General features: G+C 41.5%; 2 protein-coding genes and 1 long non-coding RNA gene across 6 annotated transcripts in view; 1 reads left to right on the top strand and 2 right to left on the bottom strand.

Annotated features, from left to right (window-relative positions):
• Hcls1 (hematopoietic cell-specific Lyn substrate 1) overlaps positions 1-7,540 on the bottom strand; it is a 24,319-nt gene extending 16,779 nt beyond the window's left edge. For both annotated transcript variants that reach the window (XM_013019394.1, XM_013019395.1), the window contains exons 1-3: positions 7,431-7,540; positions 5,011-5,094; positions 4,365-4,438 (exon numbers count right to left, since the gene is read on the bottom strand). In XM_013019394.1, the coding sequence (XP_012874848.1) occupies positions 4,365-4,438; positions 5,011-5,094 (158 nt within the window). In that variant the 5' untranslated portion in view covers positions 7,431-7,540. The remainder of the gene's footprint in view (positions 1-4,364; positions 4,439-5,010; positions 5,095-7,430) is intronic.
• Positions 7,541-7,633: 93 nt separating this feature from the next.
• The window catches only part of LOC105987947, a 29,792-nt gene continuing 22,198 nt past the window's right edge, over positions 7,634-15,227 (top strand). Inside the window, exons 1-2 of the long non-coding RNA XR_001175179.1 lie at positions 7,634-7,792; positions 12,264-12,425. This is a non-coding gene — a long non-coding RNA (uncharacterized LOC105987947). The remainder of the gene's footprint in view (positions 7,793-12,263; positions 12,426-15,227) is intronic.
• The window catches only part of Golgb1 (golgin B1), a 59,331-nt gene continuing 53,708 nt past the window's right edge, over positions 9,605-15,227 (bottom strand). For all 3 annotated transcript variants that reach the window (XM_013019391.1, XM_013019393.1, XM_013019392.1), the window contains 4 exons: positions 14,809-14,906; positions 13,714-13,848; positions 11,167-11,269; positions 9,605-10,911 (listed from right to left, as the gene is read on the bottom strand). In XM_013019391.1, the coding sequence (XP_012874845.1) occupies positions 10,777-10,911; positions 11,167-11,269; positions 13,714-13,848; positions 14,809-14,906 (471 nt within the window). In that variant the 3' untranslated portion in view covers positions 9,605-10,776. The remainder of the gene's footprint in view (positions 10,912-11,166; positions 11,270-13,713; positions 13,849-14,808; positions 14,907-15,227) is intronic.

The raw sequence follows: 15,227 nt of genomic DNA, 5'->3' as shown, positions 1-15,227 counted from the left end.
GACTGTGATAGACAATTTGCTCCAGGAAAGTTAGAATGAACTTGTGACTTTAAATGAGCATCATTATTCCACAATACTGTGAAATTTGGGAAATTATGTAATCACAATTAAAAAAAAAAGAACCCTGGGGAAGGTAGGGAGGGAAGGGATGGTAGGGGAAAAACAATGGAGGGGGTAACAATGCTCAATAGGAAGTGTACTCATTACCTTGCTCATGTAACTGTAACCCTCTGTATAGTATCTTTACAATAAAAAAAATTAAAAAAAAAGAAGGAACGGGAAGGGGAAGAGAAAGAAGGGGAAGGGGAAAAGGGGAAGGGATAGGGAAAAAAAAGGTCTCAATGGCTGGGAAGGTGGCTCAGTGGTAAAGTGCTTGCCTAACATGCATGAAGCCCTGGATTTGATTCCTCAGCACCACGTAAACAGAAAAAAAAAAAAAAGCTGGAAGTAGCACTGTGGATCAAGTGGTAGAGCGCTAGTGTTGAGCTGAAGAGCTGAGGGACAGTGCCAAGGCCCAGCCCAGAGTTCAAGCCCCACAACCGAGAAAAAAAGAAAAAAAAAGGAGGTCTCAAAAGATACACTATAAATTTTAGTACTGATTTCCACAGGGGGTAGGAATATGTATGAATTTTTCATCTTATTTATTTTAACATAATATATAAATTTGCATAAACTGTTTAAAATAAGCATAAATTTAAAAAATTAATTCTGCTGGGTAAAAAAAAAGAAAATAGGGTAGGGCCACCATGACAGATACAGATGATTATCTGTATGATTATCACTCATCGAGAACCTAACCAAAAGGCCAACCAGATTTCATCCACTACAGTGCTGTTCTAAGTACAGTCCTTAGGAACAGGCTTGGTGGCTCATGTATATAATTCCAGCTATTTGGGAAGTGGAGATTTGAGAGGAGCTCAGTCTAATCCAGTCTAGGCAAAATTAGCTCTATCTGAAAAAAGTGTGACTCTATCTGAAAAATGAAAGGCCTAGGGCATGGTGCAAGTGGTAGAGCTGTTGCCGGGAGGGACAAGACCTTGAGTTCACTTGCCAGTACTGCAGTGGAAGAAAAGCACACTCCATAAGCTGCTTTGTTTCTTTTTGCAGATGAAATAAGAATAAAAGCTGAGAAAAAATTGAGAGTACATATTTACAGACTTTTCTATATATGGTTAAAATGTATTTTCCAGCAATTCAATTTTACAAAAGTATTAGTCTGTGATAGGTTTGAAAATGACCCCAAACCCTGGTCCTTCCCCACAAACCACTTAAGAAACACTGTGAGAATCATGAAAGGAATCTTAATTAGTCGAGGGAGAGGAGACCAAGAAGAATGAGTAGGCAGGAGTAGGGAAGGAGAGAAGAACGAGAGGGTCCCAGCTCTTGACAGTCAATGTCTTTCTGTAATTGACGGGAGATGGGTAAGATCAATTCAGCTCTTTACTAAATTAGGAAGCCACTCCCACATTGCATTTATTTATGACAAATCTACAAAGCACCACCATGCTGTGGAAAAGGTAGTGAGACTAGTCAGGCTAGTGAGAACCATAGTCACTTCCTTTTCTGGTTTGAGTCAACTCGGCTCAGCAGCTCTTCTCTAGCTTCTGCCACTGCTTCCAGGGCCTTAGCGATTCCCTATGAAAGCTATGGTACCTTCATCTGCCCTAGCTAGAGAGAACCCGGAAGATAAGAGATGTAACACTAGAACATCCTCTGAACAGCTTTTTGATCCAGATGGAAACAATGAGGACCAGAGGGGATGAGACTGTCAAAGTCACCTGGTCTGTAACCAGTAGATGGTGGGCTTTTTCCCTTTGGTGTCATGGAAAATGGGAGGCAATAAGCTTTTGGGAAAGTATCTCCAACATTTATTTTACTGGATATAGATCCAGTTCAATTATCAAGAATATAGGCAGGGCTGCCACATTACAAGAGCAGGGGACACCAAAGTGATGCATATATGGAGTTGTGCAACACAGTCATTTGGGTAAACATCACTGGGAAGAAGGAAGGCTGTGACATGGTTTTTGTTTTTTTGGTTTTGGTTTTGGTTTTTAGAAAGGATAGCTAATAAAACTAGCCTGTTCGTAGACGACTTTTTCTATTAATAATAGAAAGGAGATGTGTACCAGGAGACAGTGACATATTCTATTTTATTGAATTTTAAACATAAATCTAAATCTACAGGGTGGCTGTTATTCCCATTGATAAATAAGCTGAGAGGTAAAGAGGTTGTATGGAACTAAGTTCACATAGCTAGTAGTGGCCAATCTGTGAACTAAATCTAAATCTGTCTGATATACAAACTCAAGCCCTTTCCATTTTCTCATGGCAGGAATTTTTAGAAGTCTTCCTTAAAATGTTCAACCTCTACTAAACATGCAAAAGACAGCACTGAGAGGAAAAGGTAGAAAGAGCATTTCCTCATCTGAATGGCTCCTAGGAGGTTAGAGATAAGTGGTTTTGACTCAGTAAAGCAAAGGGTTTTTGACTTGTATCAGACCTATGAGCCCTCAGAGGAAGCAGCATTAAAGACGTTTTGTGACTTGGATGTAGTGGTGCAAGCCTGTAATTAATTATACTACTTGGGATACTGAGTCAGGAGGCTCTCTAGTTCAAAGCCATCCTGAGCCACATAGTGAGACACAATCTTAAAAAATTAAAAATGAAAGAAAACAACAACAAAAACACCAAGTTTTCTGACAGATCATGTTCTTTTTCTTTTTATCTTGTCTTTCCCCCCCCCCCCGCTTATTTACAATGATTCCAGATTACTTGGTGTAAGTATGACTCTAGTTATGTCATTCAAGTTGTTTATATCTGATTAAACAACCATGCACAGTACTGAATATCTTCAATCTTCATATACATGTCTCATATTTTCTTATTTCACTATTTGTGCAAAGTGGCCATACTCCGAAACTTCTTAAAATCCAGATGAAAAAGAGGCTAAGTCATTGCTGTTAGAGTTGCATAACTATGTGTTGGATTAAAACGGATCTTAAAAAAAACTATGTTAAAGAACTGGAGGTGTATGGGGCTGGAAAGGTGGCGCAGTGGTAGAGCACTTGCCTTGCATGCCTCAGGCCCTGGGTTCGATTCCTCAGCACCACATAAGCAAAAAGAAAAAAGCTGGAAGTGGCACTGTGGCTCAAGTGATAGAGCGCTAGCCTTGAGCTAAGAGCTGAGGGACAGCACCTAGGCTCAGAGTGCAGGCCCCACGACTGGACCCTCCCCCCCCAAAAAAGAACTGGAGGTGTAGCTCAAGTGGCAGAGTGTTAGCTCTGAGTGAATAATCTAAGCAGAAGCATGAGGCCCTGAGTTCAAACCCCAATACAGGCAACAACAACAACAACAAATGAGATAAACCTGCACTGATTTTGCCATTTATGTGGAGTGATTGATACTTTAGTTTGAATTTTTTCTCTAGTTCTATATCATTTACTGTGTTATGAGTATTTGACATTCTGATACTACCCAAAGCAAAGATTAGGTTATCCTCAATAATCCAGAGAAGAGAGAAAGAGATCTTGAGTTTCAAATATACAATATATCCCACAGAAGCCCCTGGTATCAGGTAGAGATGGTTTCTGACAAAATGAATACTGAGCCATAATCTTGCTAGGCTTGTTTACTCAGCTGGTGCTCTGCCATTTGAGACATGGCTCCAGTCTGGTTTTTGCTGGATGTTTCAGGGATGGAGACTTAAGGACTTTTTTGTCGTCTGATTTCAAACCCTTCAAACCATGATCCTCAGGTCTCAGCCTCTTTAACAGCTAGGATTACAGAGACAAGCCACCAATGCTTGACTCTCTAAAATATTTTAACTAATAAAATGTTCAAATTGCACATTTCTTCTTCTTAATAATAATAGCTTCAAACTTCTGTTAAGAAGTTTGAAAGGAAAATTTAAAAGCCAAGAAAAATTTACAGCATTTATATGAGTCCATCTGAAGTTATCCTACTTTATAAATATATGTTTATATTTATGTGAAGAGACATATGAATGACAGCTATATAGATGATTGGTAAATTGTAGGTAGGTAGCTAGAGAGAGAGAGAGAACTCATTATCTCAACCACTTCCTATCTGAATTCTACTTCCCTGACTAAAGGAAGGGAAGTAGGTAATACAACAGATTGCCCTGAGGAAATAGAGTTGTCAGATATAAAAGTAATAGGAGATAAGATGATAGACATAAAATGGAAATTAATGATAACACACTTAGGCACACAAAATCTAGAAACAAACACCAAGATGCACAGATATGAGCATTCCCTCCTTTTCCTTCCACATACTCCTGAGTCCCTGAGTTGTCTTTGGCTTTTAACCCACTCTCTTCTATCAGTCCTTTTGGGACTTACTTGATGTGCTCTGTACGTCCAGAACCTTCAATGGTCTTGGCTCCCCATCGTTGCTCCTTCTCTGAGATGTCATTCTAAAAAAACAAAACAAAACCCAAACATCATTCAACAATGTGTTGGCAAGAAATATGCCACACTGAGTGGAGTCACACAATTGACAGGCATGTTCTTCCTGTCCCCTGCATCAAATGCCTCTCAGTCATAGATGTTTACTCCATCCAAACCCAGATGGAAATTATACAGATGAACTCTTTACATATCACCATCACTACTCTGAATCCTTTCCTCTTACCCCTTCAGGTCTACAACATCTCAACCCACTTATATCATACATGTCTAGCCCAAGCCTGGATCAGAGACTGGAGGAGATCCAGGTTTACCTGCTTCTCAACTTCAGCATAATCTGCATAGTTCATCATTCATCAGTCATACTGTCAAGCATATCTACCCCTGTTCCCTCCACCCCTGGGTCTTGAACACCAGCTCTCATGCATACCCCACTCATGACTGCCCATCCATCCTTGTGTGATGACTATCTCAGGTCCAAATGGTCCTTTTCTGAGCCCCCTAACCGGTCACAGAGAGGCACAAATGCCCTTCCCATGTACCCTCTTGTTTGTCTAAGCACAGTTACTTCCATACTCACCACAAAGTCAGGGTCTGTGTCCCAGTCATCACCCTGGGCCTCCATGGAAACAGATACATCATGCCCCACTACAGACTTCCACATCTGAGAGCGACAGGAATTGGAAATTGTTGGAGACCAAAAACAAACAAGAAATGGGAAAATAAGAAAGTGGAAATGGATGTTAGAGTAGTCTAAAGTTTATTGACATTTTTTCCTTAGAAAAGGGAGATGAGACAGAGCAAATAGGTTTAAATTTTTTAATTCTACTCAGTTAGAAGAGGGGTTTACTTAAGAAAAATGAATGTGGCCTCTGGTTGTCTGAGTCTGGAGAGGAGAGCTCGTGAGTTGAGGTAATAGTAAATGACTTGGATGAGAAAACTGCTGGCAACATTCACTTGTGTCCAGAGGCTAGACATGTGATGTCTTTTGGGTGGCAAACAATGAGAAGTACTATAACAGCTATAGATGATGATGATATTTAACTCATATGACTAAATGGGAATATTTTCAGAGCTGCCAAACATGCATTGGCCTAGTTCCTGGCAAAGTGAACATCTCTCTCTTGCCTAGTATCTGCTTAATTATATGCAGAATTCTTTCAACTCTCACAACCCACTCTAAAGCTGATCTCTGACAGCTATGGGTAGTCAGCAGGGACAATTTGCTGAAATTCCTTTATCAACAAGGCATGAGAAAGCACTATTGACTGAGAAGTCATTTATCACTCCTATCTTAAAAGCAGTTGTTATATTTCTCATGAAGATGTGGTCAAAACTGGCATAATCCCTATTTTTTTACATGATGAAGTATTTGACTTTTATCAACAAAATAAATGTTAAGGGGATAGTTGGAGAACTAGTTTGAAGATGCCAAGCTGTTATTCTGCTGGGCATCTGTGTTAATGGTGTATGAGGAAGAGCTTCCCAGTTGCTCTGCTTCTGTAGGCTCTTGGATTCTGGTGTGAGAAGGTAATAATGGACCAGTGCTCATCTGCCTGGTGGCCACTGGATTTCATGATCCAGATACTACAATTCCCCTAGCCACTTTTCCCCAAAGGAATCTTTCCCAGGCTCCTCTTTCCCAAAGGGGCCCTTTTACAACCACTCCTTGGGCTATCCTGTCAGTACTAAGTCTCCAGTTTCTATTTCTTGGAAATGCCATTCTTCTCTTTACCTTTTGAATAATTCCTTGAAACCTCTCCCAGAGGAAATTCAAGGTAAAAGAGGTGCTAAAGGAAAACTGGCAAAGTGTTGAATGAGTTTACCCAGTGGACTAAGTCACTAAGGAGAGCATCTCTGACTTTCATGTTGAACAGCAGCTATGGGTGGGATATTGAGACAGGCACACAGACTTGTAGTCCATATCTTTACAGCCCCTCTGTCTGTCCTGCCCTGGCTCCTGAGCAAAAGCACTTTACACAGAAAATCAGAAAGGAGAAGTCTAAGATATATTCACAAGCTATAAGGAAGCAACGAGGCTCAGGGGCCTCATGATTCTTCCTTGAGTTACAAAACCTGACTCTCCCACCAACCTTTCACCTTCACTCATTAAAAAACAAAATCACAGAAAGTTTTCTGACACAGAGACAGTTTAGTATTCTTTTCCTACTGACTTGCAATCAGGAAGGCATTCTTGCTAATCAGAGGTGAAAAGCTAGAGAATCATCTATGAGGCATGGTTCTGGGCACATTCAAGGGCTTGTGGTGAGGCTGATTTACAGCATCAGTACAGTACACAAACTGGGAGTCAAAAAACCCATGGCCACCAAGCTCTGTTCCTTACTAAGACTCTGTGGAGTCACACTAAGGGAAGTGGCAGAGTAGGTACTCCTTTGTGAGTGGCCAGTTCACAAATCTTTACTGAAACAAGTTGGCAAATCACCTCTTCTTTGATTTCAATGTTATGTGATTAACCTAACTAGCCCATAGTCTGTTTTATTGATTGTACTCTGAGATTTGTAATTGCAGTCACAGAAAATAGCCCCAGCTAAACAATCATGGCTGCACTGACCCCAATCAGCCTTGGGTTCTCAGCACTCATGTTCATTTGTGGCTGCTTCCGGCTGTGACATTTACTCTGTGGGCTGTCTCCCTGCTAGACTGTCAAATGAAGTCTTTGCCTGCATGCGCTATACGGTTCCTTCCACCTCAGTGCCTAGGAGCAGCAGCTCTTAGTGGCCTGTGTGGATTATCAGAAAAAAACAGGTTATGTGTTGCTGGCTGATTCTTGAGAGAACTGCTTACTTGTGAAATCAGGGTTCAGGATCTTCCCCTCTCTTTCCATCCCTGAAGTCATTTCTCAACATTGAATCCAGGCCTTTTGAGCATCAAGAGATAAAAGCCTACTAGCAATGACCTTTTCCCTCCAGGACCAAGTACAAGCTAGGTTCCTCTTCCATTCTTATCCTGTGTTCCATTTTGCCCCTCCGGAGTACTCACCTCTGGTAGTGTGAGCTGTTGAGTGTTGGTTTGAAGTTCTCAGCTCTTCACGTCCACACCCAGTACCCTCTTTCTGGCTGCTGCTACTTGAGAGCAAAAAAACTCCAAACAACTGCTTCAGTTCCGTATTCAGGTTTTCTGTCATTTCCTGCCACCCTGTCCTCACAATTACTTCCTGAAGTTTGAGTCAGTTCCTTCTGCTTCAGGCAGAAGAGTTAAATGTATTTGGCTTTAGTCTTTTGCAAGATTTTATGTCTTAGGGGAATCTCAGCTTTGTAATTTTGTCAGAACAACAAACATCCAACCAGAAAACACCCTAGCTATTGTTCTGGAGTAAGACTCAAAAATCCCAAACAGATGAGGTGAGTAGTTGTATTTGTGATAATGAAGTTAAAACTGTTCCTATGGGCTATAGTAAACAAGAAAAGGCTTTATGGGAAAACTGAATCCTATAACCTTGAGAAGTAAGCCTAAAAACAAACACTTGTACATTCCAAGTGAGGTTTACATATGGTTGGTGACAATATACGTACTGATCAGTTGAATGAGGGGAAAGAATAACTCATGAGGGGCAAGCATGGAGAAAGGTTCCTAAATTGCTTAGGAGCCATGAGTTCACTGGTAGAAAGATTTGGTTCCAGATAGAAGAATGATGAAAGAACCAGATGTTATCAGCCGATAGTAGTTCTTTGTGGTGTCTAATAAACTGCTGGTTAAGATTTGCTGTGAGCTGTCGGTACAGCCAGTGATGCAGTTCAGAACCTGTAATGTATATGGCATGTTGTATTTTTATCTTACAGAATAAATCAATTGTATATATTTTTCTCTTGATAAATAGCTGTATGAAATTTGTTTCTTGGATATTTTTCTTCTCTTGTATAAATTTTGACATCCTACCAGTATTTGTCCTCCCAGGTTTTGTTTCTGTTCTGTGTAATAGTATCTAATGTTGGCAAAAATAGATTTTTTTGAAGTATACAGAGTGTTATGGGTTTTGGAATTTGTGGACACAGATTTAGAAGATCACCATTTACAAATAAAATATTTTACATCTAAAAAAAAATTTGCTGCCCTTCCTTTCCAGCTTTAACTTGCTTGGGTGATTTGTTTTGGCCAGCGAAATACATCCCTCTCCTTCATGACCTTCCATGGGAAACTGTGTGATGCTGACTCACCTCCCTACAATTCTCCAGTGGCTCCACTGGCAGACTGAGGGCTTAAGTGACAAATAATCAGTACAAGTAAAAGCTCCAATTATGACATGAGGGACTTGGCATCTTTGAGAAATAATCTTTTGTTGTTTTAGCTAATAAGAATTTATTTTGGAAGGAGGGATGTTTGTTACTGGATCTGACTCAGTTTCTCCTTATCTTGACTGCCTGTAGAGTTTTGATCTGATTTGCTCAAGAGGTTCAAGCAGAACTGGATGAAATCAGCCCACCATACAGAACATTTTTACATTAGGAATAGAAAGCTTCTAAAGATCACTTCCAAATCCAAGGATGCTGTACCTGGAGCAGTTTATCTGTTCTCTTTTCATGATCTACTTATAACATTATAAAAGCCATTTTAAAGAACAATGAATTTACAGAAAGGAAAAAGTATCTTTTAGCTCACTTGAAATCCTAACAGTGTCAAAACTGGAATTGTTAGACTGGATACTGTGACATACCATCCAGGAAGGCAGTCCCCTGGAGAAACCACACAACTTAGAGATGACATCAAGGAAATATTTCTCCTTTGCAAGTGTCCCAAGTTAATTTAACTTGAGATAGTAAGGGGTAGTATGAAGAACAGGCTTGAAACCACATTGGTTGGGTTCAATAATCCACTTCATGTGCCTATAGAATGTGGGCTATCTTTTCCCAAGTAGCATTTTAACATAAAAACATGCTTACCCAATCTATGTGGTTTTAAATTTCCCTTAACCTGTTTCTACCTGAAGGGATCTCTAAGGGCCTAATATTTCTGTAGTTCTCCCAGGACTACATATGAGCCTGCATTCATTTTGTACCCCAAGACCAATTCAGCCTTAGAATAGAATTTCTTCACTATGCTTTAGCCCCATGGGGTCCAGTAGGTAAGGCTAGGATACTCACAGCTACTCCTACCCCAACCCTTGTCTTCTCTTGCCTGTGTACCTGTGCACACATAAAAATCACACACCTATACACATTTATACACCCAATTTATTACTCTGAAAATAGTTTTATTATTTTACAGTAGTTCAGAAAGTTACTGTAACCCAGACTTAATCACCACAACCCAAAGACTTGGAGCAGATCAGTTAGCCCACCTGTCCTCCCTCTTCCTTAGGTGGTGTAATGAAAAAACATCCAACTAGCAAGGGGAGGAAATGGAAAATAGGCACAGTGGAATTCACTCCTGGCTCTTGTTCTCAGGTCTCGATTTGTTTTCTCTATTTTTGTCCATTTGTCTGTTCCCAGAGAGGGTAGTAACTATGGGGTGAGAAGCCAGAATAAACTACTGCCAACAGCATAGTAGCTTCAGTGCTTCCTGAGGCCAGGAGTTGCAGTGTGGTCATTAGATCAGACTCCAGCTGAGGGTCAATACCCCAGCTTGGACCGGCTCCTGCTGGCTTCTGACACTGACTCAGATACATATGGAGGTATACCCAGATAACAGGAATGACATGAATCTAACCCAGTCCACAGCTGTCTTTTCAGTGACAGGACAGGCACCAGCCACTTAATAACTTAGTCTACCTGTGGTCAAGGGCATATGCCAATTGTCCTTCTTCACTGTCCAAAACCAAAAACACTCTGGGGTAGTCAGAACAGAAAGGAAGATTCTACCCTTCCTCGTGGTCCAAAAGTTAACCCCCCAAAGAGATCCAGTTCCCATCCTTTGAAAGAAACCTGGACACATGTCCTATGAGGTGATGTGTTCATTTCCCACAACTGTTTACCTTCCTCCCGGAGCAGGAGAAAAGTAAGTAGTGAGGCACAGAAAGTTATTCATCAAAATGATACTGAACTTCAGACTGTTGATTTATTGGAACCATCCTCTTGGCTTGGTAGAAACATGTGTCAATACCTTACAGGACCATGAAAGATGAGGACCTGCAAAATCTGAACAAATGCTGGGCTCAGCAAACTAACTGTGAGGCTTCTCAAATTCAGCAGAAGTGTTCAGGGCCTGGGCAAGTCGGTGGAAGCTTGAACCTGTCCTCACAGCAGCTTGTTTTTGCAGGCACTTTCCATGGAAAGTTGGAGAAGATGATCTGTACTTGGGAAGACTGTTCCATTGGAATTGACAGTTTTGACATTAGATGTGAGGGAATTCCAAGTTCTGAGAGGGGTGGTCCAAATGGTGACAACTAAGTTTATAAATGACCGGTGAAACACAGAATGAGTAGGACATGAACCATTATAAAGTAGATGGCTGCCAGCATTGGCACTCGGGTCCGGGAATGGCACAGTGAACGCAGGACTCGTTTCCATCCAGCACCACTCCGGGTCTGAAAGAAAAATTTGGATGTCAGTATTTCACCCTAGAGGGATGTATCCCTTTCCCTCCCCCATAATCCCTCATTTAAGTAAAGCTCATTTCACCACTGCACAAGAAAGGCATCATGGGGATTCTAGAGTCAACCTGCAAATCAGCCAGGTTCTTCCATTCTTCTGCACCCTCCCATCACAGCTCTGTGGCTAGGCTTCTGTATGTTTTGACTAATTCTACTCCTAGAACCTTTTCTATATCTTTCTCTTCTTACCCTTCGACAGCTGCTGCTTGTAAGATCTATTAACAGTGCCTGTTCCTGAGTGCCACAGGAGCCGATGATAGGGGTACGAGCAGAGTCCCAATCGTGCTCCAACCTGTGTTGAGAAAGAAAGAGAGGCACAGCATGGGTTCTCAGCATGGTGGGATGGGCGGTCAGGGGACATCACTGCCTTAGAGAAGTGATGCAGAGGAATCGTGGCAAAGCTGCTTCTCCAGTCCCTGTCTCACATAGTAGTAAGGGTGACATTAACTGCCACGGGTATACAATCAGCAAACAGTGGAACCAGAATCTGGTATTTCATTTGTCTTTATCTCTCATGTTCTTTTTCCACAATATCAGACTCAAGGGAAACTCACCATTTTAATTATTATTAGTAGTGTGTCAGGTTTTATGAGAGGAGATTTCTGAGGCCTAGACTGGCCTCTAAACCATGATCTTACTGCCTCATTCACCCAAGTGCTGGCATACACACCCAGCACTAATATTTTTAGAGACTAACAGGCAAAAACACACAAGAACAATTTCTGTAGGATTCTTAGAATGAAACTGATTATTTGTTGCCTGATACTTCACTTTTTGTTGATTTGCTTATTTCATACTAGAAATTTTCCATTTAATAAAGAAGCAGTTATTTCTTGTGTTTCTTCAATAGACTGACAAAAATAAAAACCATGTAATTGTAACCCCTCTATACAGTAATTTCACAATAAATAAAAAAATAAATAAAAACTAAGGCAAAGGCACAGTTGATCAAGTATTTGCCTACAGGGATGTATTTTATTTTATTTTTGTTGGTCGTGGGGCTTGAACTCTGGGCCTGGGTGCTGTTCCTCAGCTCTTCAGCTCAAGGATAGCGGTCTACCACTAGAGCCACAGTGCCACTTCTGGCTTTTTCTGCTTATGTGGTACTGAGGAATCGAACCAAGGGCCTCATGCATTTGAGGCAAGCACTCTACCACTGAGCCACCTTCCCAGCCCAAAGGGATATATTTTTTTAACTGGAGAGGATGGACTCTTCGAGATCTCTTCTCTTCATGTGTATTCTTCCTGACTGGATCTCTAAATCTCCAAGCTTCTTCTCTTTGTAGGTCATCTCCAGGAGAAAAGGAATCCTTAATCTGACCCGTGAGACTAGAAAGAGAACTTGAACATGAAGAGTCTAGCTTTCTCCCACCAGCTGCTTGCCTAATACAGCTGCTATGTCTCTTCCTTCATGTGCATCTGGTATGGCAGGGTCTGGTACTACAGAGGTCAGTCTGTCTAGTTCTATAGATTGGGTTGAGGAAGATGGGATGTCATAGGCACTGATGAGGCACACATACTAGTTACTTTTAAACTACAAGACCACTAAGTTCCACATACAACAAAGAGAATTATGGAGGGGCTCAGCTTGGCTTAATGTAGCTCAGCCACAGGCTCTAAGTCATTCTGCACTTCACAGTCTCCAGTTGGTTCAGACCAGGCTAATGATACTTGTGGGTGATTAACTTTCCCCCTCCCCAAGGGCCAGGTTTCACAGGTCTAAATAAATCCACAGCAAGTGGCACGGAATCAGACACAACACCAAACTATTTTGTACTCCGCAAGGGTCAAAAGGGCATTGAAGATGACAGAGGCATGAACAAACATGCTGGGTAGAGAAGGAAAGGGATGTCAAAGACTACCTGCTTCCTGGGGCTGTGATCTCTGCCACCTAAGGATTGCAAGAAGGCGTTACTACTTGAAATTCATTCTCTGAGGGAAGGGACAATACATGTAGGTAGCTTCCCCCCAGACATAACAGAAGGGCCTGCTTTTAATGTTTCTTTCCATCAGCAAAGCTCTTGTAACCACTGTACTCTGTCATGCATGGTAATTGTCTTGACTTGTGAGCTGGGCATAAGAGGGATGTGTAGTCCTCTCCTTCCAAGTCTCACATGGGGCAAACTGCCCAACATTACTGTTGTCCTAGTCTGGCAGAAGTAGACTCTTCTGGCAAGGTAAGGCATTCCCCTGGCCAATTACTGGCAAAAAAGCTGGATGTGGAGGTATGGTGCAAATGGTAGAGTGAGCAAGGGTGCAAGGTCCTGAGCTTAAGCCTCAGTACTGGCACTGTGTGTGTGGTGTGTGTGTGTGTGTGTGTATTTATAAAGTGCTATTTTAATCTTCCAAAGGTTTCAATTTGAAGATTTTCATTGATTCAGCTCCCAGATAGGTAATGGGATTATCATTTACTTGATCTTCTAAAGAACCCAATTCCCACCTCAGATAGTTATTGCCTGGATGAAAGAAGTTTTTTCACAGTTTATTTTGTATCATATAATCAGCAGACATCATTATTATTATCTCTATGAACTACTGCTTTTGAAAGGATGGACCACCTATACTCCAAAAGTACTGTGTTTTTGGGTGGCCACAATTACCCTGAACTCACTGCAGCCTCCAATCTCATGGGGAGTAAGAACCAGTTCATTTCTATGGGAAATGAACTGAAGTGGATTCAGAAGTGAAGCAATGAAGTGGTTTCAGAAGTGAAGAGGTTGTCTCCCTCAGCCTTACCGCCTGATCTGCTCCTCTGCCACAGAGAGTGCATTCTCAGCAGCCATTCTTTGGTCTCGTTCTTCTTCCAGCAACTTCCTTAATTCATTCACTTCTTGCTTAGTGTTGCAAAGTTGCTGTGGGGCTTCAGAAAAGCTTTAGGATAAGAAAACAAACAGCATCACTAGACACAGAACATAGTTACCAATACCAGACTTCCTAAAGTTATAAAGCAGGAAAGTTTAGTCACTTCCTTAAAAACAAATACTTTCTTATGTCGGGTGTTGGTGGCTCATGCTTGTAATCTAGCTACTCAGGAGGCTGAGATGTAGGATCGCAGTTCAAAGCCAGCTCAGGCAAGAAAGTCCATGAGACTCTTTTCTCCAATAAACCACCAGAAAAGTGAAAGTGGTGCTGTGGCTCAAGTGGTAGAGTGCTAGCCTTGAGCTGAAGAGCTTAGGGACAACACCCAGGCCCAGAGTTCAAGCCCCATGACTGGCAAAAAAACCCCACAAAACAAAAATCTCACAAATAAACAAACTTTCTTAAAAGTATAACTGTGGCCAGGTGCTAGTGGCCTGTAATACTAGCTACTCAGGAGGCTGAGATCTGAGGGTTACGGTTCAAAGCCAGCCTGGGAAGTCTGTGAGACACTTATCTCCAATAAACCACCAGAAAACTGGAAGTGGTGCTGTGGCTCACATGCTAAGTGCTAGCCTTGAGCTGAAGAGCTTAGGGACAGCACCCAGGCCCAGAGTTCAGGCCCCATGACCGAAAAAAAAACAAAAAACAAAAACTTTCACTTAAGTACTTGGTTAGTGATATGTGTATGTTAGTACTAATGGCTTTTTTTTTTTTTTTAGTGGTACTAGGGTTTGAATCCTGCACTTGCTAGGCAGGTGCTCTACTACCTAAGCCATTCTCTCAACCAGTTGCTTTATAAATGTTTCACACACACGGTTGTTATTACTGTTATTATTTTCTCCATCCCTCACTTTTGTGAGGCCAGCAAGATAGTAAGTCATTAAATCCATATGGTATATTTCAGCTCCATGGAGATTAGCACCCACTTTCGGAACCTGTGGTATGTGCTGGAGAGGAGTCTTGTTTTCCTACCTTTGCGGTGGCTCCTTCATTTCCTCAGGCTCACTCTTTCTGTAAACTCCATTCTTTTCCTGGGGAGCTCCTGGAGCAACATCCACACTGGGTGACACCTAGAAGAAGCAGCAGCCTAATAATATAGCTGATGAAAGCTCTTTTGATACTACACTTGGACAAAATATAAACCTGTTTAGCATCAGAGAAAATGAGACATCTTGAAGAGGAGGATTTCCACTTAAGACTTAAGGCCAGCTTTAGAAATAATAATCTTCTGCTCTTATGGAATAGTCACCTCCACAAAAGCTTTTCCCTCAATTCTCACTCTTGTATTTTTCCTCTTAAACATTTAACGCCTTCCCATGAAACTATTTTCACCTCATGGGGCTTAAGGCATTCCAAGGAATGATTTTATCCTTCTAAGCTACCATTTTCTT

Source organism: Dipodomys ordii, unplaced genomic scaffold (genome assembly GCF_000151885.1).
Source record: "Dipodomys ordii isolate 6190 unplaced genomic scaffold, Dord_2.0 Scaffold45, whole genome shotgun sequence".
NCBI lineage: Eukaryota > Metazoa > Chordata > Mammalia > Rodentia > Heteromyidae > Dipodomys > Dipodomys ordii.
This window is presented reverse-complemented; position numbering and strand designations above follow the sequence as displayed.